Source organism: Chrysemys picta, chromosome 15, assembly GCF_011386835.1.
Source record: "Chrysemys picta bellii isolate R12L10 chromosome 15, ASM1138683v2, whole genome shotgun sequence".
NCBI classification, from domain to species: domain Eukaryota; kingdom Metazoa; phylum Chordata; order Testudines; family Emydidae; genus Chrysemys; species Chrysemys picta.
Genome location: NC_088805.1, coordinates 33,587,796 through 33,615,597, shown reverse-complemented (window position 1 = coordinate 33,615,597; position 27,802 = coordinate 33,587,796). Strand labels below are relative to the sequence as shown.

At 48.2% G+C, this 27,802-nt stretch overlaps 1 protein-coding gene across 5 annotated transcripts in view; it reads left to right on the top strand.

Annotated features, from left to right (window-relative positions):
- Nucleotides 1–27,802, top strand: part of TTC28 (tetratricopeptide repeat domain 28) — a 439,996-nt gene that overhangs the window by 372,105 nt on the left and 40,089 nt on the right. For all 5 annotated transcript variants that reach the window (XM_042852359.2, XM_042852360.2, XM_042852361.2 and 2 more), the window contains 2 exons: nt 3,373–3,538; nt 19,767–19,907. In XM_042852359.2, the coding sequence (XP_042708293.2) occupies nt 3,373–3,538; nt 19,767–19,907 (307 nt within the window). The remainder of the gene's footprint in view (nt 1–3,372; nt 3,539–19,766; nt 19,908–27,802) is intronic.

The following is a 27,802-nucleotide window of genomic DNA, read 5'->3' as shown; positions in this document are numbered from 1 at the left end:
TAGTCTGTATCTACAAAAACAACAAGGAGTCTGGTGGCACCTTAAAGACTAACAGATTTATTTGGGCATAAGCTTTCGTGAGTAAAAACCTCACTTCTTCAGATGCATCCGAAGAAGTGAGGTTTTTACTCACGAAGGCTTATGCCCAAATAAATCTGTTAGTCTTTAAGGTGCCACCAGACTCCTTGTTGTTCCTGTTCCTAGTGTACAAATATCCTCTCTACAGAAACCAGTGCTGCATAGCACCATTGTGGGCAGGCCAGGATAGAGCCAGCCATGGAGACTCGACTCCTCTCGTAACTCTAGAGAGGGAAGCCTCCCCTGGTCAGGGCTAAAGCATGCTGGTGGGTCAGTTGTGGGGGGAGTGTAAGGTTCACACTGCTGTGCTGGTGCCATACCTGAGGGAAGGTCTTGACATGATCCCAGAGCTGTCAGTCTGTCACCTTTCCACCTTGGCTCCAGGGACCACTAGGAACATCAATTGGCAGCTCCTTCATGGAACCATGAGCACAGTGCAGTTTACGCAGTCCATGACACCTGTCCCTTCTGTGGCAAGAGAGAGACCCTAGAGCCTGTTTATTTCAGTGCACCAGGTTGCAGTAGGGTTGCCAACCCTCCTGAATGGGCCGGGAGTCTACCAGGATCACCATTGATTGCCCAGTGACTGTTGAAAGCAATCCAGGAGATTTTAATAGGTACAGTACAATTAATGACATTACATAATGTTGGGGGGAAAATCTCCTGGAATAGCTTCAGTCAGAGTTGGCAACCCTCGGTTGCAGCCTGTTTCCTGCCTCCTCCAGAAACCCCTTATTGAAGCTCTGGCTGCACCTTTCCCTGCACATTTTTATTTATGTTCTTCCTATGTGTGGCTCCACAAAATCTCTGCGCCTCCCTGTCATCCTCCCCCTGGCGCTGGGCAAGATGGCTATTTACCAGGCTAAAAAGAGGGAGTTGGACTGGGATATTCTCTGGGACTGTGGAGAGGAGCCAATTTCTGTTCACTTTTTTGTCTGCGCGTCCAGGCAGTTTCCTCTGGGTGGCTTCCGCTGTGGAGAGGTGGGCGCTACCTGGGCTTCTCAGCTCAGTTCCTTATTTGTCCATCTGACCTACACTTCCTTCCAGCATTTTTCATTCTTTGTCCCCCATAACTACTCAATACCCATGTTTCTGTTGGTCCATTCCCCTCTGTTGAGCGGGAGGACTTCATGGTTTTGAGGACTGATCTTCCTTTTGGGGATCAGGCTGGCTCATGGGGCCAAAATAGGCCGGCACATGTGGCATGCACAGAAATAGAGGAAAGGAAAGTTTCAGTCAGAAAAGCATGATCAGGGCTTAGACATTCACCCATAAATGGGAAAGTTTTCAGGTGCTTAATTTACCCATTTTTCAACAGCCAATCTGTCTGGATTTCCCACAGGGCAATGCAGAGTGATAATGAGGTTCCAAGCATGCTACCTCCAATAGAGAATCTTTTATGTAACAAAAAGTCCTCACTTTAATTACATTTCTCTGTTTTATGCTTCCAAACGCATTTGACATGTACTGTATTAATTAAAGTGGATTTCAGATAACAGGGGGGCAGCCCAGCTTCCTGATATGCCATCTAGCTGTCTGTTCCTCTGAATCTTCTTCACATGAATGTGGAAACATTTATCACAGATGAGCAGAGCAGGAAGGATTAATTTGAAGAGGATCCCTTTTTGCAGGCAACTGTTATTCATTATCTAATAAAGTGACGACTGTAAATCTTCAGGAGTAGTTCTTGTATCTAATTTAATAATTGTAACTCTTCACCATGACAAAGCTAAAGAGATAAAGAGCACTAATTGGTTCAACAAGGAAAGCAAACACAAATGAACTTCTTTGGCTTGGATGATGTATTTTTCGCTAGATGTATCCCTTTGATGATTTACTCTAGGAGTTACTCAAATCTTTTATGGATCTGAGTGAAGAGAGGTTACTGTCCCGTTACACACACGGTCACTAGCTGCCCTCTCAAACCAGACATTTTGCATAATAAAATGTTGATGGTTTTACCACACTGGAGACAGCACTGTGCCTGGTAAGATGGTATCAGCTGGAGGAGCAGGGTTTGTCACTGGGATTCATAAAGATTTAGTCACGGCCCCTCCACCCCCGCCACAAGTTAGGGGCTTGTAGAAGAGCAGCCACAACCAACCTCCTGGGGCACTTGGGTATGGAACTGCCCAGGCCCTTGAAGGCTGTTCTGTGTAACTGAGCTCTGCGGGGCGGTTCTGGTTACAGTCTGCTCGGGCTCTGTCTCCCTCTCTCAGACCCTTATTCTGTAGCTAGTTGCTGTTTCACCTTTGGCTGCCTTACTATAGGCTCTTATGTGGGAGTTCTCAGGCGCTGACGCCAGCTCTCTGCTTTCTTCTTGCCTTCTCCAGTACATATGCAGAAACTTTGAGAGCATCTCAGGTTCCTCATTCTAGCATAGGTAATATTCCCTCAGAGCTCCCCACTCACCCCTTGACCATTTCAATGGATCCATTTGCGGCTGTTGCTACAGAATAGGTTGCTTAAGTCTTTTTATTTGACCATCTCATCTCCCCAATTTGGTTTGTTGTTTATGCTGCCACTGCAAACAGGGTGCCCAGGGGAATCTTTCAAGAGTGATCACCAGGTGCTGTGGCACTGCGGGGTTAATCATATCAGAAAGGGTGTGCTGGTCTGACTGGAGGAGGGTTTTATCTGCAGTAACAGCTGAATCCTTGACAAAATGTTGCACTCCTGATATGAATGTTTCCTTTCTCTGGGTGCCCCATTGTGTAATGTTCTTGCTTTCGTATTTTAATATGCATTAATCTACCTTTTACTTCTTTGCATGTATTTATTTTTGTGCATAAGGGTGAACTGAGAAATCTCCATGTGACACAAGGAGATTCTGCTGTAGGAATAACATTTTTGTTCAGCCTTTCAGCCCTTGTGCGTCCAGTTTATGTGGTCAGATACTATTAATAGACATTTTTCATATGCTGCTATTGAAATGTGCTATTGGAATTTCCCTGGGAGATGCTTGCGAGAAACATCTGTTTTATGATTCATATGAGGCTGCTATGATAGTAAGTGCCTTCTGAACATCTCATTAAAGCCCGGCTCGGTTTTCTTCCCTTGAACCATCATTTGCAAAGTACAAAACCAGATTTTGAAAGCAAAGTCTTAATATAGCATATTGGACTAACTCCTGGAAAGCCCTCTGGAGACACAGCACAGCATGCGTCGCTCCTTTTCTGCTGGAGATGCCAACCCCTCAGGACTTGTAACAGTTGTACTGCTTTCTTTGGCAGTTGCTGCCAGTGCAGTCCCTTCACACAGTCGATAATGCTGGCAATTAATGTGTCCTTGCAGGAATTCTGAAGTTTCATGAATACTATCTGGGTGACAGCATGGCAGAGAATGCCGGGGACATCCATGAAGCAAGCAGCGTGGGCTTCCAAACGGTTACTAATTCAGCACTGGAGCTCTACATCTCAAGTGTACGAGAGGCACTGGGCGTGGATTCCTACTATACCCGGTGAGTTAGGAGTTCACATCCTGATTCTCTTGCTCCCACCTGGAAGTCATGTATCCAAACAGCCTGGAGGAGCTGATGGCTGAGAACTCTGATTTTCTGGGCCACATTTTAAATAAGCTTCAGCCAAGCTGCTCTGTTTTGTATCCACAGCCATCTGTGCTGCAAATAATAGATTATGTGCATGCAGATGGGGTTTGCACCCACAGACTCGATTGTTAGATGTCTCATTATCTGCTATATATGGGCAGATTCTATTCAGAGGTACCCATGTAATTAATTCCCCCTCTGAGATTCGTTCATGAAAAATTGCAGTTGCAACTTGGGGGACAACATTTTTGAAATATGTCCCTTTCTGGCTAGCAAATAACTCACAATGAACAATCCATCTGATTAATGTAGCTGCTATCTGAAAACAAGTAGAGATTTCCTTCAGTTTACCCATTGTACTGATATACTCCACAAATATTTTTACACAATTTTTACTCTGTGGCTTGAACATGAATATCTGAAAATCAAGCTGTGCGCTTAGCTATGATTGGTCTAATGAGTCACATGGTATTGTTTGGTTCCCTGATGGGATGAGCACTCAAGTACTTCCTGTATTGATACTTGAACATGCAAAATACACTTTGTCTTCTGCAAACACTTAAGCCCGCAGGATGGAGTTGGGGGCATCCCCATCCTTGCACCTGCTCTGTGAATTGAACAGGTAGGAGGTTCTACCATAAAGGATATGATGACACTTAGGCCATGTCTACACTACCACTTATGTCGGCAAAACTTACGTTGCTCAGGGGTATGAAAAAAAACACACCCCTGAGCGACATAAGTTTCGCCAGCATAAGTGGTAGTGTGCACAGCATTATGTTGGCAGAAGACATGCTATGCCAACATAGCTGCTCCCGCTGCTCGTTGAGGGTGATTTAATTATGTCAATGGGAGAGCTCTCTCCCATTGGCACAGAGCAGGTACACAAGAGATCTTACAGCGGTGCAGCTGCATTGGCACAGCTGTGCCACTGTAAGCTCTCTAGTGTAGACATGGCCTTAATTTTCTAATTAAAATTGAAACCCACTGTACAGTCATAAACTGTGTATTCTGAGCAGGTTAGTGTCATCTAATGCATTGCTTGTGCTGTCACAAGCATATGCCAGAAGAAGAATCAGTTTAGTAACCGACTTGCACTTTGGAAGCCTAATTTACCCCGGGTGAAAAGAAGAGCCAAGTGTAGTTGCTGTCCTGGGTCATTACCTAGGCCCTGAACACCTGTAGGAATGGAGGCAATGGTTTGTTCTGTTTTATTTTGTTTTAAATTTCTTTAAACTGAATCCACATTCTCTTGTAACCATAGCACTGTTTCTGCAGTACTGAGCATTGTGGGTGGCTTTCCTTTGGCTGGATCACTAACAGTAATGCAGGGCACTGCAGATGCTGCACTATAAGAAACTTTTTGCAGAGTTCGTCTTGCTTCTGATTTCAGTGATTAGTACTGTGTGTTGAAGATAAATTTGTTTGTCTGACTCTCATATTAGCAGGTAGGGAGTTCCCTGCTGGCTGGGGGCAGGGCATGCCAGGATCTGCTTGCAGTGGGAATGATCTCATTTGTAATCTTGAAGTCTCACGTTGCTGCCTTCACCACAGAAATATGTGCTCTGCTCTGCCTGAGCTGTGTCAGGCCTGGGCCTCTGGGCGCAGTTACGGCTCTGGGCGGCAGCACTCAGAAAACTGATTTTTCATGCAAATAGTTCTGACAAAGAAACAGAAATTTCATTTTTGTGGAATTGAGCCAAAAAGTAAATTTTGCTCAGGATTTTGTGGACGGTGCAGAAAAATTATCTCTATTAATAGCTGTACTGGTGCCTGCCACAGGAACCAGCCAAGTCCGGGTACCTGATGCTGCAGTAACGTGAGTCAGACCTTCCTGTGCAGAAGGTATCAATATAACCAAGAGGTGCTGCAGAGACCTCTCCCCAGCAATGCCTGCGCTCGCTCTGCCGCGCGTTCACACCTCAGTCTGATTTAGCTGGATTTTCTATTTGATTGTGTTAAGAGGTTCAGGCTGATTTTTGCAATTCTGTCTGAGATGTTTTAACTGTGTGGAGTGTGATCAGATTTCCCGTCAGCTTTGTCTCTGATTTCTCACTGACATCCCTGCCCTGTGATAGGATGGGACATCCTGGGGACACACTGTGGACAGCTATTAGCAAGCCATGCGGGGTTACTGAACAGATGCAGTCAGCAGCTTAGAAAGGAATCCCTGGGGAGGCTGTGAATTCTGTTACCAAGTGTGGGCAGGGAGCTTGTTCTTCCCTCTGTGTCAGAATCTATAAGGAAGATGGAAAACCTGGATAATTCTCAGCTCGTGCCCTAAAGATTGCTGAAACTACTTACCCTGGTGTGATCTCAAACTACACTGAAGGGTGAGTGTCCGAGAGAGAGAGAGAGACGAGGGTGTGTTGGGAAGGTTTGCAAGGCAGAGAGTTTCAGACTAGGACGCTATAGTATACTAGCTTAGCCTCACCTTTTTTCTTCAGGTGACTGGGGAGAAAACTCAACCTAAAATGCTTTTTAAAAGGTGTTAGAAAAAATGCCTAATTTTTGAGCTAGTGGGAAAAGGCGCCTTTGTCCAGGAATTGTGGCAACAAGTCACAGAACCAAAGAAATATAGAGCTGGAAGGGACCTCGAGGTCATTGACCTTCCCCCACACGGAGGCAAGATTAAATCATTGCTGTGCTCCTGGGCGTGGGAGCGCCACATAGTGGCGGGGGAATGAAGGGACTGTGCTGTGCAGATTGGCCTCCTGCTCTTGATTACCTGAATTTGGATTCAGTCCAGACTTGACGAATTAGTTCAGAGTTACAGCCAAGCTGCTTAGTGCAAGCAGTGGATTACGAGGAAGGGATCAGCATTGCACATTTTGTGTGTGACATCCAAGGCTGCTTGGACCACATTGCTCCTGTCATGCTTTCCGAAGGCAGGAAACAAACCCCTCAGCTCAGACACAAGAGGGGAGTTCTGTGCCCATAGCAGATTGAGATGGCAATCTAACACATGGTGGCTGCAACGACACAGAGAGTCAGAGGAGGTTTCTCCAAGCAGTGCGGGAGACACACACAACTCAGATTAAAAACTGTTCTTTCTAGCCCTAGGTGGGGCCCGAGCCCTGCTTGCCTCCCCTGGACGAACACCCTTTTGGGCCCAGTGCCCTCGGATGGTGCAGGGGGTTGCAGCTGACAATTCTTTTGTGGTGGAGGGATGAGTTGAGGCCGTTGGATATGCCTGTCAAGTTTGCACCTGCCCATAGTTTGGAGGTGTAACCCCCATTTGATCAGCCTTTCCATGGATTTCATACTTCCCCTTTTCTTACTGGGACTGTCCCCTTCAATCCACACACACATGTGACAGGCTCCTCAGCAAGTGAGTTCTCTCCTCCCTAGTCAGAAGGAGACAGAGAGACACTGCTGAGGTGGTTAGAAGCAGTTTGTTATCATCAGGCATATCCAGGGGATAGCTCAGTGGTTTTGCTTCTGGTTTTCCCGGTTTAGGCCACTATTCCAAACACAAGCTGGAGCAGAGGGCACCAGACTTGGCTGGAAAGAGGAAAATAATCTATTGATTTTAATTCTTCTTTTTAAATTTTGCCAGGGAGCCTTACGCAGCTGCTGAGATTGAAGCTGCTAGCAGATGGAGCACTCGCAGGGCAGATGGCAGGAGCATAAACTCCATCCGCCAGAAGTCAATGTATTTAGTTTGGTCATCTGTCTGTGGTGTGGATTCTAAAGTCCTCCTGGCCTGTCTGCTTCTGGGTATTGAGATGTGACCTATCACTAAGACCCAAAGCGCTCCTTATGCAGGTAGTAATGGGAGAAGGAAGCTTCACCTATGTGCACGGTAGCCAGCTCCACACATCAGATGTGGCAGTGAGGCAAAGGGGATGAATGTCATTTACTTACCTGCTAGACTAGCCACACTGCCAACCTCGCTGGGTTTGTCTCTCTGACGAAGACCCTAGGTATCCACCAGGCTCCTGGTGTCCAGTTTCATGTTCAGGTATAAGAGACGAGGATTCAGGGACCGCAAGCCAACTCTATGGGCATAACACTTACAGCAGCCACTTCTATAATTTAGCATAATGAAGGTGATGGGTTTGAAGTGACAAAATCTCAGGTTTCCTAGGGCTGTCACAGACAATGAAGGCCTGTTATTAGCGTTTGATGAGCTCAGACAAATAATACAGTGTGTGATTCTTAATAGGCCATGTGAGGTGGAATTGGCTTTTAAAAAGTCAGTCACTTCCAATAAAATGTGTTGGTTACACAAAGACAATCTCATTACGACATTCCTTAATTGCTTTGTCCTTTATCCCTTCGCTGGTTTTCCAACTCATGCTAATCAGAGACATTCAGGGAAGGAGTTCCCTGCAAAATAATATCTCTCCCGATACAAACTCCTTGCAGCGAGAAATGCAGTGGCTGTGACTGGCCTCCTGCACTACACCCAGAGGCACTCCCGCTCAGTGTCTGCCACGCTCAGTGTCTGCACCGTCGTGTGGCATTCACAGCTAGTGACAGCGCAGGCCATACTGACTCGTGTCCCCTGGTAGCCAAGCCCATGCACTGAAAAGGCTGGAACCCTCTGCAGCTGGGGCCCAGGGTGGGGGTCTACCAGGGAGGAAATAATGAACCTGCTGCAGGTTCTCCTCCAGCATATCACTGAGCACACCAGCATGAAGGTTTGCCATATAGGTTGGTGCACTTTTAACTTCTTGCCCTGATACTGCCTGGTGGTATTCTCCAGAGAGCCCAAATCCAATCTGTCTTCTTAGCCAACTTGCTAGGATGTTGCTCTCAGCAAGAGGACTGTGGAGTTCTCCTGCCTGCACAGAACAGGCATATGGTTCCACTGGGTCTGACTTTGTTGCACACTCTGCCAGAGAGAGAGAGAGAACAGCTTCCTTGCCACTGTCCCTACCATAGTAGCGAGAGACAGAAATGCTCTCTGTGGTAAATGAACAGACATGCAGTGAGTTCTGCACCACTGGTGCTTCAGCCTTCTTCCTCATTGCTCCATCAGCTGCAGCCTTCTGTGAACCAGAGTGACCTCCCAGGGTTGGGGACAGTGTTGATAGGATCCGCCAGTGTTGGTGTACAAGAGGATGTCATGATATTCCACTAAACTATCAGCTAAGTGTATTTCCCCTACTGTTCTCTAGACAAGAGTTTGAGTGGTGGCTGGTGATTTGCAAAGGTGGGGACCACTGGGTTGAACTTCCAGAGACCTTTGGATGTTTCCCTTGCTGTCTCAGATGATGGTTCAAACATAAGAAACAGTCCTCTCCAGGAGAAAAACTGAACATAAAAAATGTGTCTCCATTCAAGTGTCTGAAGCCTTGAGAAGCAGCTGGGCTCTTGTCAGTGGTTGGAAATACCTGAGATAGGAGAGTAGTAACACTTCGAAAACTGGCAAGAAACAACCTACAGGGCTGCAGAAATCCAGCCTGACAGACAGCGATTTGGGCCCATAATGACTTCAGCTCAGGTACTTCAGCCAAGAACTCTCATACACAGAGAGACAAATTACAACCCAGGAACTTTCAGGCTCTTTATATTCATGGGCTGCTCAGAAGATTCTTGGAAGCTGCCTGGAAATTTATGAGCAGTTTGTGAATGAAATTCTTTTCTCAACAGCTCTCTGCATTTGCAAAGTCTTCTGGCCTGACTGTAATAACTGGCATCAAGTCCAGCGTGAGAGAAATATTTGTCACCGGCATTATGAGGAAGGGGCCTGTCCAGAGCACTACCAAACAGAAAAGAAACTTTCTCTTATTGAGCAGGATAGCTGCCATATCAGGACCCTTGTGAAAACAAGTCACTTTCTATCTGCCTTCCAGTGGAAATCTGCCAAGTAAAACCCTGCCCTTCTGCTAGAGAAATCCCTTATGGGTTCCTCCACCTCCTGGAGACTTTCCAGCCATTTTTGTTAGCATGAAAATTATTACCTTAATCCTGTGAAAGCTAAACATGCTGTGCTAGCTCTGGAATGTGTTCCTGTCTGAAGAGTGTGATGGTTGCAGCCCAATCTCTGAGACTCGGTAGCACAAAAATACAGCCGTTCACAGACCAAGTCATTTTTTTAAAGAGGAGCAGACAGGCACAACGCAAACAACTCTGGAGCCACATTTACCTGGCCAGGGTGTGAGAGATAGGGGGAAGTGATTGGGAAGAGAAACAGATCAAAGAGGGTAGCCTCCCCCATGGGTGAAGAAGGTTAACTGGCTTCAAAGGCTGTAAAGAGAACAATAGCGAGCATGCGGCAGGATCAGTTAGCTGGAGATGGACTGCATGTATCTAGGAGAAAACTGAGATTTGCCACTCTCTGCTTTGCTGCCCAGTTTTCTGGGGGAGGGGGAAGGGTGATGTCAGTGTGATCCATGTGGGGACTGAGGCTCAGTTTGGGTGCCTGGAGGGTGCAGAGGCAGCACCAGGAATCTCATCCTTGCTACTTATGCAGCCATTTCCTGTAAATTCATTCATGACCAGAACGTGGCTGGGTTAGAAGTAAAGGAACAAAATACAAGAAAATGGTAGACGTTTGGCTCTGGGATATTGCTGGACAATTATAAAGAAAAGAAAAATGAGTATAAACCTGGTTACAGAAATTCCCAGCTGTGAAATGTTTTGTATGAAATAGAAGTAGAAGCCTGGAAAATTCATAGAATCATAGAATATCAGAGTTGGAAGGGACCTCAAGAGGTCATCTAGTCCAACCCCCTGCTTTTGGAGGATCCCAGATATTGAGATTTGAGCGTTCACATTTAGGAGAAGCAAGTCTACATGAGGCAGAAATCCAGGTGTGTCTTGTGGGTACATATCATGTATGCTTTCCTGGGATACTGGCTGTGAATGCAACATGTGGTGTTGTGTGCACAGACACATGTTCACATGCTTGCCCTGTAGTTGGCTGATGGTGGAAGCCAGTATGATCTGGAGGAGGGAACACAGGACTGGGATTCAGGGAAGTCCTGAGTTCTGATCCTGTCTCTTCCACTGAACTCACCATGTGGCCTTGGGCCAGTCACTTCCCCTTTCTCTTTCTGAGCTTCCCTGTCTCTAAAATGAGGTTAATATTCACCCACCTACCTCACTGGGTGTTGTGGGATTATGAAAGTTCAGTGCTTTAAACTAAAGTGGTGTCTTTTAAGTAGGGTGACCAGATGTCCCGATTTTATAGGGACAGTCCCGATTTTGGGGGCTTTTTCTTATATAGGCTCCTATTACCCCCGACCCCTGTCCCAATTTTTTAAACTTGCTGTCTGGTGACCCTACTTTTAAGTAGCTAGAACTGTAGGTACATAAGCGACAGACACTGGCATTGGGAAGAGTAATAGGAAAACTATAGCTAGCAATTGACTCTGTCCCAGACATTCCCAAATCCACAATTATTGAATTCTTAATTATCCCTCATTTGAATAAAAGTGGAATTCATTCTGCTGAGGGGCTGTGACCTTCCAGGAACCCAGGGATGGCTCCCTGAAGGGAATCCAGAGCTCTTCACAGCTGCGCAATTAGGTTATTCATTGCACTGAAGGCTGCAGCTGTCAGAAACAAACAGCATGTGAGCAATTTAAAAAAAATGGCTCCTGGCAGAAGTGATGAGAGTACATCTGAGCTCAGATAGCTCTAGGGGAGCAGATGTAAGAGTGGAGGTGGCATCCTTCCCACTACAGCCCAGACGAGCTTGAACCACAGTATCCCAGTTATCCAAATAATAATAAATAATCACTAGACTAATGCCAACCCAACCAGCACCTTACAAGAAATAAAGGCACCGGCTCGTCCTCATCCTCTGTGGTGTGGAGGGTTTCGGAGCTGTGGAGATTTTATAGACCATATATGCTGGCGTTCTTTTGCTGCTGTTGGTTGCAGACAGACCCTTAGGGTTACATTGTCCAAGCTGTGCTTGGAGATTGGGCTGTGCGATTCCTATTAAAGTCAGTATCTAAAAGTGTAAAACATGGGGCAGACAATCCCCAAAACCGGTGGTTATTTTAATATTTAGATCCACCAAGCTACCAACAAAACAGCTTGTATAGTACCTTATTGGTTACCCAGAAGCCAAAAACACAGCTCCCTTAAAGCAACCCAGCCTTTGGGCGCCCACCCTGACAACCAAGTCAAATATGATGAGAATTATTGAAAATCTTGTTCATCATATAAAAGTTCTACCAATCCCAAAGGACACACTACCTCCCCAGGTCAATGAATATTTTAGATCTTACCCAAAAACATGCTTATAACCAATTCTTATTAACTTAACTAAACTAAAATTTATTAAAAATAGAAAAGAGAGAGATTATTGGTTAAAGGATCATTATACGTACATATATTTGAGATGAAGGGATCAGGTCCCAAAAGCCCTTTATACATTATTCGGGCATCCTCTCGACTGCATGCAGTCCTCAAATGAACAATAGTGTCTTTGAAGAAACCTCCCATTTCCTAAACATCACCGGTAATTAGCTACATGGAAAGACAGTGATATTACTACATTCACAGTTCATTTAAATGTTAATATCTCCTTTTGATCTCTGAATTAACAGAATACAGGGATAGACAGGAACTGTTTGGTTACATTGTTAACATCTAACAATATATATGTAAACATACAAAACCACAAATATTATCTACTTACATGTCTCTAAAGATTGAATATGGGTCAATTAGCCTGCTAGTTGTGTAACCCTTTCTGATCCTGTGCCACAGAAGTGTTAAATAACACTTCCCTATTCACTCTCTCCACATGTTCGTGATTTTATAGACCTCTATCTTATCTCCTCTTAGTCATCTCTTTTCTAAACTGAACAATCCCGGTCTTTTTAATCGCTCCTTGTATAGAAGTTGTCCCATACGCCTAATAGTTTTTGTTGCCCTTCTCTGCACCTTTTCCAATTTTAATATATTGGAGCAATATATATATATATATGGGGCAATGGGAACTGCACACAGTATTCAAGGTGTGGGCATACCATGGATGTATAGAGCAGCATTAGGATATTTTTGTTTTATTATTTTTCCCTTTCCTAATATTTCCTAACACTCCATTAGCTTTTTTGACTCCACTGCTCATTGAGCAGATGTTTTCAAAGAACTATCCATGATGACTCCAAGGTTTCCTTCTTGAGTGGTAACAGCTAATTTAGACCCCATAATATTGTATGTATAGTTGGGATTCTTTATTCAAATGTGGATTACTTTGCGTTTGTCAGTATTGAATTTTATCCACCATTTTGTTGCCCAGTCAATCCAGTTTTGTGAGATTCCTTTGTGACTCTTTGTAGTCTGCTTTGGACTTAACTGTCTTGAGTAGAATCATAGAAATGTAGGTCTGGATGTGACTTTAAGAAATCATGAAGTCCAGCTCCCTGTTCTGTGGCAGGACCAAATAAAGCTAGACCACCCCAGACAGGTGTTTGTCCAACTTGTTTTTAAAAATGATGGAGATTTCACAGCCTCCCTTGGAAGCCTATTTCAGAGCTTAACTACCCTTATAGTTAGAAAGTTTTTCCTAACATCTAACCTAAATCTCCTTTGCTGCAGAGAAAGCCCATTACTACTTGTGCTGCCTTCAGTGCACGTGGAGAAAAATTGATCACCATCCTCTTTATAACAGCCTTTAACATATTTGAAGAGTGTTCTCAGGTTCCCCGTCTTCTCTTCTCAACACTAAACATGCCCAATTTTTTAAACCTTTCCTCATAGGTCAGGTTTTCTTAATCTTTTATCATTTTAGTTGCTCTTCTCTGGACACTCTTCAATTTGTCCACGTCTTTCCTAAAGTGTGGCACTCCGAATTGGACACAGGACTCCAGCTGAGGCCTCACCAGTGCCGAGTAGAGCCGAACAGTTAGCTCCCATGACTTATGTATGACAGTCCCGTTAATACACCCCAGAATGGTATTAGCCTTTTTCACAGCTGCATCACATTGTTGACTCGTATTCGGTTGGTGATCCAATATAACCCCAGATCCTTTTCAACAGTACCCCCATCTAGCCAGTTGTTCCCCATTTATTGAATTTCATCTTGCTGAATTCAGACCAATTCTCCAATTTGTCAAGGTTGTTTTGAATTCTAATCCTATGTTCCAAAGTGCTTGCATCCTCTCCCAGCTTGATGTTACCCTCAAGTTTTATAAACAGACTCTCCACTCCATTATCCAAGTCATAAATGGATAGTCCTGGTCCCAAGATGGGCCCCTTTGGGACCCCACTTAAAAAAATTTTTTGGCTGTTAGTTTTTGTGTCCTTAGTTAGTTGCTTTTCTAATTCTTTCTTGGCCTCCCTTATTATACTTTTACGCTTGACTTGCCAGAGTTTATGCTTCTTTCTGTTTTTCTTGCTATTTTTCTCTTAGTAGGTTGGGCTTAAAGAAACCATCCTAAATTCAGAGCCCAGGGGGTCTGCGTGCATTGGAGGGCAGAGAGGGGCTTCTCTATCTGCTATGCCGTTCCTGCAGCCAGGCTGTCATTCAGCACTCTCCCAGGGCCACAGCCTACCATGCCAAGTGGTTTACCTAAGCCATGACCCTGAGGAAATAATCCTCTCTGGCTCAGGTCATGACATCTGATGGTGGGCGTCTGATGATGACTGAAAAGGAAAACGTTTGTGCCTAGGAGGAAGAGGCAGAAGGAAGTGCCTTTGGCAGCTGCTGGGCACCGCATTGCAGTCACTGGGAAGGAGTGTCCTTTAGAAACAAAGTTATCAGGATTTGGGGGCATAGAGGGAGGCGTGAGCTCGCGGTGTGTTCCTAGTGTGGCGTGCAGCTTTGTCACTAAATGGCTTACAGGATTGAGAGGGCAGCAAGGTACAAATGCCTGGGGCTGAAGCTCCCGGTCTGGCCCTGAGGTCTCAGAGCTGGCTTAGTGTGATTTGCAGGGGGGAAGCTTCCTCCTCCTCTCCCCCCCCACCCCCAGACACTGCAGGGAATTACATGGACAGATTCTGTTCAATTGGTGGCTTTATGTGGAACTTCATACACCACACTGAAGATACTTCCCAGCGTGTACCCTGTGGGGCTCTCCATTGCTTGTTGTCACCAGACCTGAGTGCGCCAGGCCCCCAAAAGAGATGAGAGCAGCTGCTCTCCCGGAGCCCCTGTTCCTGCTCTCTGGGAGTTACTCTCTTCCTGCCAGCAAAGAGCAGAGAGGGTTAAATGTGAAACACAGCACAGGGTTTAACACAAACCCAAAGACTGCTATTTGATTTTGACTCCCCAGTTCATGCCCTGGCCATGTTTATTTTATTCTGTTTAAAGTCAGAGCGCAGTGCCTGGTTGCCTGTGCTGGGAGGGGATTCCCAAACATCCTTTTGTTGGTGTTTATAATTCTTCAAACGCTGTCATGGTGTGTTAATCAAGGAGCTGCATTTCTGTAAATAAAGTGCCTTAATCCTGTGGCGTTGGAGGATCATTTCTGCGTTCAATAAGATCCTCACAGCAAAAAATCCAGTTGAAAGGACTTCGAAATTTGTTTGTGTTCCTGTTTGGACAGATTATTCCTAAGGATGCACAGGGCCTGCTGTGCAGGGCAAATGAATTCAGGTTTCTATCTTCTCCCAGGAGCTCTGCCCCCCTTTCTGGGAGTCGTACTGAGAACTGCTGGGGGACTGTGGGATGTGAACACCTCTATCTGCAGCTCGGAAATAAAACCCAAGGAAGAGGAGGCTGTTGGGAAACCAGCTTCATCAGTTGTGTGCTGCTATTCAGTCAGCTCTTTTTCATTCTTCAGTAGGGTAACCAGACAGCAAGTGTGAAACATTGGCACTGGGGGTGGAGGGTAATAGGAGCCTATATAAGACAAAGCCCCGAATATCAGGACTGTCCCTATAAAATCGGGACATTTGGTCATCCTAGTCTTCAGGGGTTTCTTTGGCTTTGGTCTGGACTTAGAATAGAATTTCATTGGTGGAAAGAACATTGACCTGGAAGGCATCCTCTGTCTAGTGCAGAGATGCTGAGAGACGCCAGCTGCCAGTGCCTGCGCTCACACATTGTAAATCCTGTTGTGTTAACCAGATTTGTGTGCTCTTTATTTTGAAAATTTGCCCTAAAACCTTTTCTATCCGTGGTGTGAGATTAATTTCCCTTTGTTGTTTTATGAAGTGACTTTCAGTGACAAAAGGCGGCATGGTGACCACTATAGTGATGTGTGGAAGGGCGGATGGTCTTCCAACAGGAGCTGTGGCTGCATTTAAGGAGTGGGATGAAGCTGCTGAGATGCTGTTGTGCCATGCTCACACCCTCCAGTCTTTCCAAGTCCACAGGCTGAGAGAGCCCTCTGGTTCGGGACTCCCACTTCTCATTCTTTGGAACACATCTGACCACACAGTCAAATCAGTCATTGCAATATCAACCTGATAATATAAGACTCTCCTGTGCTTGTGCAGCATCTTCCATCGTGTGGAGCCCAAAACAGTTTTCCAAAACTACAAACATCCAGGAATCATTTCACCGTTGCGATGTACAGAAGTGAAATGGTAAACTGGAAACAGCACAGGCGCCGTTTCGCAGGCTGGGATGGAGAGCACGTGTGACACCCTTTTGCTTAAAAGTAAACCTTTACGGAGAGTAATTAGGGAGCCTGCAGTGCCACCTATTTCTGCAGCTGAGAGTAGACTGCAAACACACCACTTACTTCTGGAATAAGGAGGCTTGTTTTTGCAAAAACAGTGTTTGAAGTGTGAGTACTTCAGGGACATGTAGCTCCTTGATGAAGGAGTCTAATTGGTGGGGAAGACTCAGAAAGTGCAGCAGGAGTGAGATGCAGAAGTGTACAGAGACTTACAGCCCTGGCTCCACATGTTTATTGGCCACAATAAATATTTTCCTAATATCAGCCCTTCTGAGCCACTTCCAGCTGCTCTGCGGATAGATGAATAACTGGCCTCCTCAGAGCAGTCAGTTATTGAGCATGTAGCCTCTCTAAGACTTCGTATGCATTCTCTGCTGCCAGCCCAGTGTACAAACACCATAGCAAAATTCCTGCTGGCATTCTGCAGCTAATTCCCCTTGAACTGCTGGGGCATGTGGATGCTGTTAATAGTGTTGCTCAGTTGTGACTGGGTCCGGCAGGGCACACTGAGTCTGTGACTGCAGGCAGATTTCACAATGTGCCTTTGCTCCTTGGTTTGTAGTTAGTCCTTAAAGCCACTAATATGTAACCTTTACAGAGAGAGAGAATTGGGGCAGGGGAAGAAAAGCAAGATTAGACATGTATTCCCATGCACAGGCAGACATGTGCACACGTTTGCACAGATAGGCACGTGTGTGCACCATTAAATTACCTTCCATGTGGGTGTTTGTATGCCTTGCACAAACAACACATGTGCCCACACAAATGCACATATGTGGCAGAGGGTAGGGACTGCCATAATGCTTTGCATAGAGACCAGGATGGTCCTTCTTGCAGAGCTGTGCAAAGTACCATGAGTGTGAAATGGGTTAGCAAAGCCTCCCTCCTGGCTTCTTTCATGGCCAGTTTCATTTCCGGGGAGAGCCCCAGCTGGCAGATGCATTCAAACAGCATCCAGTTTGCCACCGTCAGTGACCTGACAATGTGTGTTCCAAGTGACTAGGCCCACTCTGGAGTGTGTGTGCATAGTACCAAGATTTGGGCAGTTCTGTGTGTGACATCTATGCAAATTATATAATACGTGCAGGGGGGGTGTTACAATTTCACATAGTATAACTTGTTTTTACCTTTTTTCTTAAACCCCCCTCAACCATTCCCTCCCCCCCGCCCCCCAACACAACACACCCTAGGAAAGTACGTACCAAAATACATATTAAAGGAGTATTATTTAGGTCGCAAAGTCAAACACTTGAAAGTTAAGAAATGCCAGATGTAAGGAACATTACTGCTGCCCCTGTTGTTTATCCAGTATAAAGAATTTGGCACATTCAGTCTGAAAGGCAGTGTGGTCAAGCGAGATTTGGGCTCTGTTGCCAACTCTACTAAGTGTCCTTGTGCAGCCGCAGTGATCTCTCTGTGAACTAGGTGAGTGATAGTTGCCTTCTCCGGAGATCAGTTTTGAGGCCTTGGTTAATAACAAGGCTGGTGAAATACACAGAAATACAGTACACTCTGGAGAAGCTGGGCTACTACTCAGCCCTCCTGCCTCTCGGCACAGTGCACTCTGCTGCAGGGGACTGTGTGTGGTTCTTGTTTCCTCGATGCTTTACCCAGCATGCAGTGTTGAATGAATTTAGATAGAACATATGGGCCAAAGGTGTTAACATGGCCCCAGTCACTGTCCAACATTAAACAGTTCTAAACAAGGTTTGAGGTATCCAGAGACCTCAGTCTGCTTGGTACCATGGTGCAAACACCAGTAAAAGTTCTTCTAAACTTTTATTAAAGACGCAAGAAAGACAGAAAAAAGAGTTCAAACATTTGAAATGTAAAGTATTAAGTCAGGCTTTCATTTTACCAGCATCCCTTGTTCCCTTTCCCTTTAGCTGGAGCGAGTTTTTAAAGGGAAAAGCCCCCTTGTTGGATAGTCGTTTAGGTGGTATCAAAGATGGTAAGAACTGTTCTTTTATCAGAAAAGAGAAGAAGTTAGTTAAGATGGGTTGGAGCTGCCATCATTGCTGTTGTTGTTCAAGTCCAATCCTGTTTCCTGAGAAAACAAAACAATACAAACACACACAAAAGAGAAGAGAAAGGAAGGAAAAGAGAAAATGCAGTTTCTGTCTCTGGTGTTGACTTTCACTTGCAACCTCATTGCTTGGACAAACACAGGCCCACCACATGGTTTACAAGCCACTCCGAGACCTGGCAAACTTGTACCAACATAGGGCTGTTTAGGGCATTGCTTTTATCCACCTCTTTCTAGCCACAGGCATACAACAGTGTTGCAAAATATACAGTCTTGGCCAGCTAAGCCAGACTTGTATTAGACAGAAGGAAAAAGGAGAGGGATAGGAAAAAGAAGAAATAAGATGGGGAAGGGAAAGGACTCATGGGGGCTGGGGGAGAGAGAGACAGTCTCCCATCTGACTAGCCAGTGGAGGTGGCAGTGTCATCTGGGTCTGGTCAGGAGGAAGGAGGTGGAGGGTGGCGGCCGTGATGGTGAAGTTCACTCCTTCCTCTTCTCGTCTTCCAGTCAGCCAGCATCGGCCTCCATCTGTGCCCATATTTTCCACCCAAAGGTCTTTTTGAATAAAAAGCCAGAGGAAGTGATGATAGGCCCAATTTTGACACCAGCAGGCAGGCAGAGCTGTGTGACGCTCGGCAGGTCTTCATGTGTGCCTGTGTGGCCACATGTGCCACGTTGCAGCTTGTCACTGGCCCAGGGTAGCGGGTTGTTAGTTATTGATTGAGGGCCAGGGGCATGGATGGGCTCATAGGTGTGTCACACTCTGCTTGCTATTGGCAATCCTCCAGGAGGGGGAGGAGCATGAGAGGTTACAGAATGAGGGGAGGAAGGAAAGAGAGTGGGGGGAGGGTAACTTGTGTGTAATCCTCCATCGGAGCATGTACCTTTGACCTCCCAAACATGAGGCAGAGGCCATGGGAGGAGTTGCCCCAACTGTCCTGGCTGAATTCCTCTGCACGCAGGGCAGACTTGGTGGACAAGCTGTCAGTATTAGGCTGAAGTCCCACTGGCACTGCCTGTAGTTTCTATGAGGCAATGTGTCCTAGTGGATAGAGGAGTGGGACTCCGAAGACGTTGGTTCTATTCCAGGTTCTGCTGGGTGACCTGGAACAAGTCCCTTCCTCGCTCTTTGCCTCAGTTTCCCCATCTGTAAAGCAGGGCTAATGATACTGATCTGCTTTATGACATGCTTTGAGATCTGCCTACGAGAAGTGCTAGATAAGAGCAAAGTCTGAGGGCCTCAGCAAGACTTCCAGGGATGTGAGTCAGGGTTTCGCAGAGGCTCCTGTTTCAGGCTGTGGCTTCAACCCCTAGTGCCTGTTACAAGCTGTGGGATTTTGGTGCCAGGATTCCCCTCAGTAGGAGTCATGCAGCCAGAGCCCTGAGCAGTGCCCCCGGGGCAGAGGAGTGGGGTATTCTCCTCCTGTCACTGGGTCGCCATGGGAGAACAGAACAGACCTTCGGCTGGGGAGTTCCTGTCCTCGGCCCAGGTTCTCCTCTCACCCCCTCAAGTGTTTACAATGAAGCTGATGCTGTGCTCTGCCTTACTGACCTTTCTCTGCTGTTTCCTCCTCAGAGCCTGCGCCAGCAGTGAGACAGAGAGTGAAGCTGGGGACATCATGGACCAGCAGTTTGAGGAGATGAACAATAAGCTGAACTCAGTAACTGATCCAACTGGCTTCCTGCGAATGGTCAGCAGGAATAACCTCTTCAACAGGTGAGAGCTGGACCCTGCACCCAGCAGGACGCCCCTGTCGCCAGCCGAGGGGTGCAGCCAGCACAGCAGGGAGATGCTTCGTTTCTTGAGGGGCTTCTCTTTGGTGTGTAGGATTCTGCCTCCTGTCATGGAACAAATGTGAACTCGCTCCCCAGGGGTGCAGCTGAGAACAGAGCTGTTCAGAGTGGGAACCATGTTCTGTGATGTGCTGCCCCTGCCAGTAACCTCCCTGATGCTCTGCTATAAGGCCTCTTAAAAAGGGTGGCAGAGGAGTTTGTCAATGCTACATGCACTCCACAGCCTATGAGTGTGCATGTGTGTCTGTCATTTCACCAAGCAGCTGTCACTGCAGTCCCTGGGGCTTCCCAGTGCATTAGGTCTGCATGGCAGGTCCCTGGTGCGCATGAGGAATCTGTTCTTCTCCCCTCCCTGGGATACACATTGGCTTTTTGTCTTTCTACCCTTCCTTTCCCTCCCCTGTTAATTTAGTTAGACTGGGAAAGGCTTGCTCTGAGAGGAGGATCTTGCACTGCGCCTTGACAAAGGTCAGACTGGATAAGTCTGCTTCCATGGCTGGTTCTGCTCAGTGAGTTTTCTTTGGTGCTAGGGTGCTTTGTCCTGAAATTGTGAAATGGAACTAGTGCTTGGGGAGACGCCAGCACAGCATCGAGTGTGTGGGGAAGGGATGCCCAGCGAGGTGCTAGCCCAGCGTGGAGCACAAAGGAGGGCGCTTGGTGGCCTGTCAGTGAGCAGGCAGCCATTGTAGGTGAGGCTTGCTTTCCATCCTAGATCCGGCTTAGGGGGGTGTCTGGCATAGCTGCTAGAAACTCAAATCCTAGAAGTTAAAGGAGGGAAAGCCCTGCTAGGTCCTCGAGGGGCTATGGCAGTGACATGCCCATATCCCCATGAAACCCAAGAGCTCTGCACAGCCAGGTAAGGAGAAGGGGCAGTGAGTGGGGCGTGTGACTGCCTCGCTCACCCAGAAATACAGTGCTGGCCGGGGCTTTGTTGTCATCTGAGCAGTTAGGTTTGGGGGCCATTGTGGACCATGTTTCTGGGAGGGGATCAGAGATTTTCAGGATCGTGGAGTGAGCAAGAAGGGAATTGTAAGTAAGGTTAAGGTGTGGCTCTGTCCCAAGGAGCAGTGGCAGGCACTCTGATAACCTCACCCTGCCCTTTGTCCCCATCCCCTCCCATGTGCCCTGTTCTGGACTAACGGAGAATTTGCAGATAGAGATCGTGTCTTCGTCCCTGAGGCATGGAGTGAAGAGCTCTCTGTTTGTTTGCCGACTGTAGTTTCTCCTGGAAATGTTTGCTTCCCATTAATTTTAACTATGTCATTAATTAGCTGGGGAAATTATAGCACGGTGCACCGGCCGCCTAATCTTTGTTCATTTTCTGGGTCTTTGGAACTAGCTCAGGTCTCAGCCAGTCCCATCTCTGCGCTGATTAAACTGAGTCTGAGTTCAGGGTACATCGACACCTTTGCAACTGGAAAGGAGTCAGGCCGGCTTGCAGTGTTTAATGTGACTGCTGGAGCACGTGAGCTAGGACAGAGGCTCCCCCGAGTGTGAACCTGGGGCTGAAATGCTGGCACCAACATCGGTCCATTTCCCCTCTCAGAATTTCCATTTGCTCCCATTCAAACTTCCCCAACAATGATGACTAGGGCACCAGTTGGGGATCAGGAAGGCGTTCCCTGGGGACTGCTGGGGGGCTTGCCTGTTTTCCACACTAGCTATGCCCTCTGATTGCAGGAGAGCGATGCGCATCAATTCTATATCCGGGCTCACTGCAAGTCAGTCATTTGGTACCTGAATGTTTTTTCTGTCATGTGGAAGCCAAGTGCATCTTCAGGTGTGTGAAGTGAGTCTCCTGGGAGTCGCACATGCAATAAGTCAGTTTGCAGATGCTGGGAGAGGCATGGGGACTGCCTTCTATGACGAGATAACTGGCTCTGTGGATGAGGGGAAAGCAGTGGACATGATACTCCTTGACTTTAGCAAAGCTTTTGATATGGTCTCCCACAGTATTCTTGCCAGCAAGTTAAAGAAGTATGGGCTGGATGAATGGACTATAAGGTGGATAGAAAGCTGGCTAGATCATCGGGCTCAATGGGTAGTGACCAATGGCTCGATGTCTAGTTGGCAGTTGGTATCAAGCGGAGTGCCCCAGGGGTCAGTCCAGAGGCTGGTTTTGTTCAACATCTTCATTAATAATCTGGAGGATGGCGTGGACTGCACCCTCAGCAAGTTTGCAGATGACACTAAACTGGGGGGAGTGGTAGATACGCTGGAGGGTAGGGATAGGATACAGAGGCCTAGACAAATGGAGGATTGGGCCAAAAGAAATCTGATGAGGTTCAACAAGGACAAGTGCAGAGTCCTGCACTTAGGACAGAAGAATCCCATGCACTGAATGGATGGATCTAGACTGTTCTCAGTGGTGGCAGATGACCGAACAAGGAGCAATGGTCTCAAGTTGCAGTGGGGGAGGTTTAGGTTGGATATTAGGAAACACTATTTCACTAGGAGGGTGGTGAAGCACTGGAATGGGTTCCCTAGGGAGGTGGTGGAATCTCCTTCCTTAGAGGTTTTTAAGGCCCGGCTTGACTAGATGACCTCCTGAGGTCCCTTCCAACCCTGATATTCTATGATTCTATGACTCCAGACACTGACCTAACTTCCTCCTAGTGAGAGACGTGAAGTAGGAGGCTGCGTTTCCACCTTGAGCACTGGAAATGATCTGTATCTCCTTGCTGATCTCATTAAATATATTGAGATCCAGTAGAATAGCAAACTACCCTTCTGTGGCCTGTGTGAGACCCCACCTGCTATGTGAATCACTTTTCCTGGAAATTAGGGAAATCCAGGGGAGTTTTAGTGACCGCCATAATCTTGCCCCAGCCATTTGATTCCTGGCCCAGGCTTGGAAGCGAAGTGAGCTAATGCTGGGGTTTGACTGCCCTGTGCTGGCGAGGCTAGGCGTCTTCTCTCAGGTCAGCTCCTGACAGAGAATTAAACGAAGGGTTGTGCACAGCGGGGAGGGCAGAGGGAGCTTTGCAGACCAGTGATGCTTTTCTGTATTCAGTACTACTGCACTGTGTGTTGTGGACTGTGCAGCTGGTGCCACGTGATACACACAGCCTGGGACAATGGGGAGAGCTTGCTCCTCACACCCCAGTTTGAGCAAGGAGTCAGGTTAAGTTCTACGTGACAAAGAATTAGGCTGGAAGGAGAGAAAATGGGAATGGACAGTGTTCCCACTCTGCTGATGCCCAGAATGAACAAGGGATGTCTGGCCTTTCAGAGAACACTGTGGAACACTGTCCATTCTCATTTTAGGCTCTCAGACTAAAATCAACTGAATCAAATAGCGAGCAAGAATGAAAGCCACCGTCTAGTTCCCCAGGGCATGATTGCTAGTCTACCCAGGCAGCATTGGTATGTTAGCGCCTCCTGCTGGTTGCGTATGTGCCTGTGAGATGCAGAAGCAAAGGACAGGGTGTTGTACAGAAGTGAGGGGGACTATATGCCTTTTAACAGGAAGCTGTAAAACCTGAGGATACCCAGCAGCAGGCACTAAGCTAGCTGAGACGTCAGCCACATCTTCTGCTCCCAAGTTCCATCCTGGACCTGAGAAACCTTTCCAAGGACAGAACATTACACTGAACATAAGAACAGCCGTACTGGGTCAGACCAAAGGTCCATCTAGCCCAGTATCCTGTCTTCTAACAGTGGCAATGCCAGGTGCCCTAGAGGGAATGAACAGAACAGGGAATCATCAAGTGATCCATCCCCTGTCGCCCATCCCCAGCTTCCCTCCCATCAGTTCCCACCCAGCTCTACAGCTTAGCTGCTGCCCCCAGAGTCCTGTCTGAGTGGTGCCAGGCCCCGAAGCATGGAGGTGGGATCGGCAGCCTTATCTCTGGTGTTCCCTGTGTGACCCTCTCCCCCACCCAGGGTCACACTGCAGTCCCTATTGGGCCTGCCTTAGACCAGATCAGTGGGAGGTGCAGCACGAGATCTCTCCCCTTTTCTCTAGGGAGCTTGCAGGGTCGCTCTTGGGCCTCTTTGAGGGCGGGAGCAGAGTGACACTGATATGCAGTCACCTCCACACCCTGGTTTGCGCTGTTCTCTCCCCTTTCTGGGCAGGGGCTCCCTCATGCAAAGGGTGAGCTCAGCAACACTGCAGAGTCTGGGCAGCGTTGAGGTATTGTCCCAGGCATTAGAGGAGAACACACTGCACACAGCCAGCCCAGGGACACTGCGGCTCAGACCTGCTGGTAGGCAGCAGCAAGCGCATGGGCAGGAAACCGGCCCCAGGACCCTGTAAATGGGACCCATGGCCAGGCCTTTTCACTGACACCGAGAGCTGCTGGGATGGGAAGTGTGTGCACACGAGAGAGGGGGAAGTTGGCAGGTGCCAGGTCTCGCATGTCACGCACAAAGGAGCTTTGTCCTTCCTCCCCTTGTGCGGATTTGTTCTCCCACTCCAAGGGTTTGGAAAGTGAACAATTTATGTTACTGCTTTGGATTTGGACTAATAAAAAAAATCTGAGTGGTAAGCTGATAAATCCAAGGCTGCCTGGCTGCAAAACCCTTTCAGGATGGAGACTTTGCCGATTAGAGTAATCAAGCCGCCTGTAATAAATGTCTGTTATAATTATTTAATGGTGAGAGAGAGAGGATAATAGTGCCACCTGCTGGCACATAGCTGCTTTCTGCAATGCCGGGACATTACTCCTGTGAATAGCCCTCTACACCCGTCCACCCCAAAGAAGCAATTGGACATCCCAGTCCTGTGGAGCTTGGAGGTGAAGGAGTGGAGTGATGGGGCCTGGGTGGAGCTGGGGAAATATCACTTGGATTTCCTGAACTGATTTTAAAATCTGCACTTTGCAAAGCATGAGAACAGTTAAACTCCATGAACTGAGATCAGCTCTCTCAGCCAGCACAATAGAGCCAGGGAGCAACCTGGTCCACTGGGGCGAGCACAGGGGCTGGGGCCAGTCCTAGCTCTGCCACAGACTTATTGTGCAGCCTTGCGCAACTCACTTCCGTCAGATTATCAGATGTGCTGAGATGCATAGCTCCTGTTAGCTCCCATCAGATGGCTCAGGCCCTTTCAGAGATGGGAATAATCTCTCCCTCCCTCGTTCAGGGGCTGCGAGGATGAATTAGATCATCTTTCTGTGGAATGTTGAGGACCCAATTCTGTGCACAGTTTTGCATCTGTATTTGTGTATGTGGTTGCAATTGCACATGTAAATGGGGAATTGTGCGCACAGTCAAGCGTCTTGCAGGCACAGTCCTGATGCCTGAGCATACATGCGCAGTTCCAGGCACAAGCAGACCTCTCATCTTTGTAAAAATGTAGGGGGAATTTTCAATGGCTCAGAGAGCCTTAGGGTGCTAAATTAGGCTCCTAATTGCCATTTGAAACGTCTCCCCTTCAGGCCCTGAATGTAAAGTGCAGTTAATGCTGAGCAGCTTCCTTCCTTCCGGGAATGGAGTGCAGCTCGCCCCAGGACATGGGCTGTGATCTCAGCAGTCAGGGGGCTAGGGAGGGAGAGGTGTTAGTCACAGCAGTGGAGTACGGTCTCCTGGGGTCCTGGGCCAGAGCAATTGGGGGGCCCCCAGTGCCAGAACTGTGGCCCCAACCCACCCCTTCCGCCTGCAGCCTCGCCCCCATTCCACCCACAGCCCTGCCCCATTCTGCCCCTTCCCCCACGGCCACACCCCACGCCCACTCCTTGCCCCCCCTCCACTGTGACCCTAAGACCGGAGGAGCTCTGTGCTGCTGCTGGGGCCACGGCGGGGAGCAAGAGCACTGGGGCCACAGCAGGGGAGATTTTTCCTGCGGCCCCTGGGCACGGCCCCATGGGCCTGTGCAGTAATCCACCTCTGGTTAGTCAGAGTCAATGAGATGGGAGGGTGTTTCTCAGGGGCAGAAGGAGTGTTATGTGTTGATTCTGTGGCTTCACCAGCATACTAGCCTAGTGTGTAAGCGTAAAGACACAGCAGGGATGCATGTTTCACCCTTGGCAGGGTATATAATGTACTGAGAAAAATCTATGCTAATAACGGAGGCTTTGTTAATGTATTTCACTGGATTGATTGGCCTGTCCATTAGGAACTTATTTGGCTTTGATTTCCTGGGTTTCTGAGTACTTCACACTTCTGGCTTTTGTCTCTGTCATCTGTTGATAGCACTGTGGGTGTGGGTGTGACCTGCACAGAGAAATGGGGACGCACAAGGAATAGAAACATGCAGCCCTGGGAAGAGAGGGTGGCAAACTCTCTTCAGCTTCTTTGTTCCACAAGGGACTTGAATAAAGACGTTGCAGCCCAAGTGTGTGGCATAGTTTGACTTTTAGCCTAATAAGTTGATGCAGATTTCTTATCGAAGCCCAGAGACCACCAAAGGCCTGGCAGGCTGGGTGAGAGGGCTGAGAGGCAGGGTCCCAGAGCAATCAGAGGGGTGGAGGTGAGCTGAGTGGTGACTGCACAGCACCTCAGAACAATTGTTTCATGACTGTGAAAAGCATGTACTGACAGTAACAGTGTGAAGCTGTGCTCTCTGCCCATGTAGCACAGGGGGCTGGCAGGGGCCAGGGAGTGTGGGTTTGGACGGAAGTCCCACATGGCCGTGGGGTGCATGCGGGGTGTGTTTGATGGAGTCGCCGGGTGCCTGTACAGGGTGTTTATGGGGCTTGTTGGGCAGAGGTGCTGCCTGCCCAAGGGGCGGCTGTGGGGACTGGGATTCAACAGAGCTGCCCTGTGTCCTGCAGGCATGGTGGGGGGAGGCTTGTTTGGCAGGAATACTGTGTGTCCCTAAAGTGCAGGAGGGGTGTTTGGCGGAGGGGCCGTGTGCCCGTGCAACACGTGGGGGAGGGGGTGTTCGGCGGAGGGGCCATGCCCCGTGTGCGGAGGAGGTTGAGTCCGTCCCCAGGGTCTCAGCACGGAGCAGCGTGGGAACGCCAGCAGGAGAGGGAACATGAGCGTCTCGCTGGGGTTGTAACTCGCCGTGCCGGGTGGGGTCACTCCAGACTCCAGCAAGGGGATGGTTCGTGCTCAGCTCGGCTCCCAGTGACGGAGGACTAGGTGGGTGCTGCTGGCCAGCTTCAGGCAGACGTGTCTCTGGGCTCTGCCTGGAAGGGAGAGCCACACACTCGGCTTAAACACCTTCCTGAGACTCTGGCGGGCCTGGCCAGAACCCAATCGTTCAAAACCTCCCTCTTGTTCTCTGTTGGGTGCTGTAAAGGCCCAGGCAGAGCTCATATCCCCCTAAAGACTCATAGTCCAGTGATTGCACCCAGGCCAGCCACTGGCCATCAGGAGTCCACTTCCTTCCTTCTGCTGATCCTGGGGAGGAGAGGGCAGCGGAGGGCAGGGAACCTCACCCAAGACGGGGATGTGGATGGGGCCTGGCACACTGGTCTGGGAGGCTGTTCTGTCCACAGCGATGGGAGCTGGGGAGGCACTGCGGGAACAGTGCAGCTGGAGCGAAGAGGCCCAGGGGAGACGAGAGATGCCCTCCAGGTGGAGGTGGAGGAGTCACAAAGACAAGGATCTTGAACTGGATTCAGGGTACAAAGGGAAGGCTGTGGAGGGCTCAGTGGGGGAGTGATGTGCTGAGTTCTGGGGGGGCCGGAAGAGAGTCCAGGCAGGAGATGGCTGGGGCCTGGATAACTGCAGGAGCTGTTGGACAGTGGGGTGGGTCTCACTTTCAATACTAGTACATGTTGTGCAGGAAAGAGCCCGGCAGGCTGGGGAGAAGCAGAGGATGGCCCTGGGTTGTAAGTCTGAGTGGCACGGAGGAGCGTGTCAGGCTGCAGCCTGCTGGAGGTCACTGCATGCTCAGAGAAAGCTGACTCAGAACAGAGCTAGAGG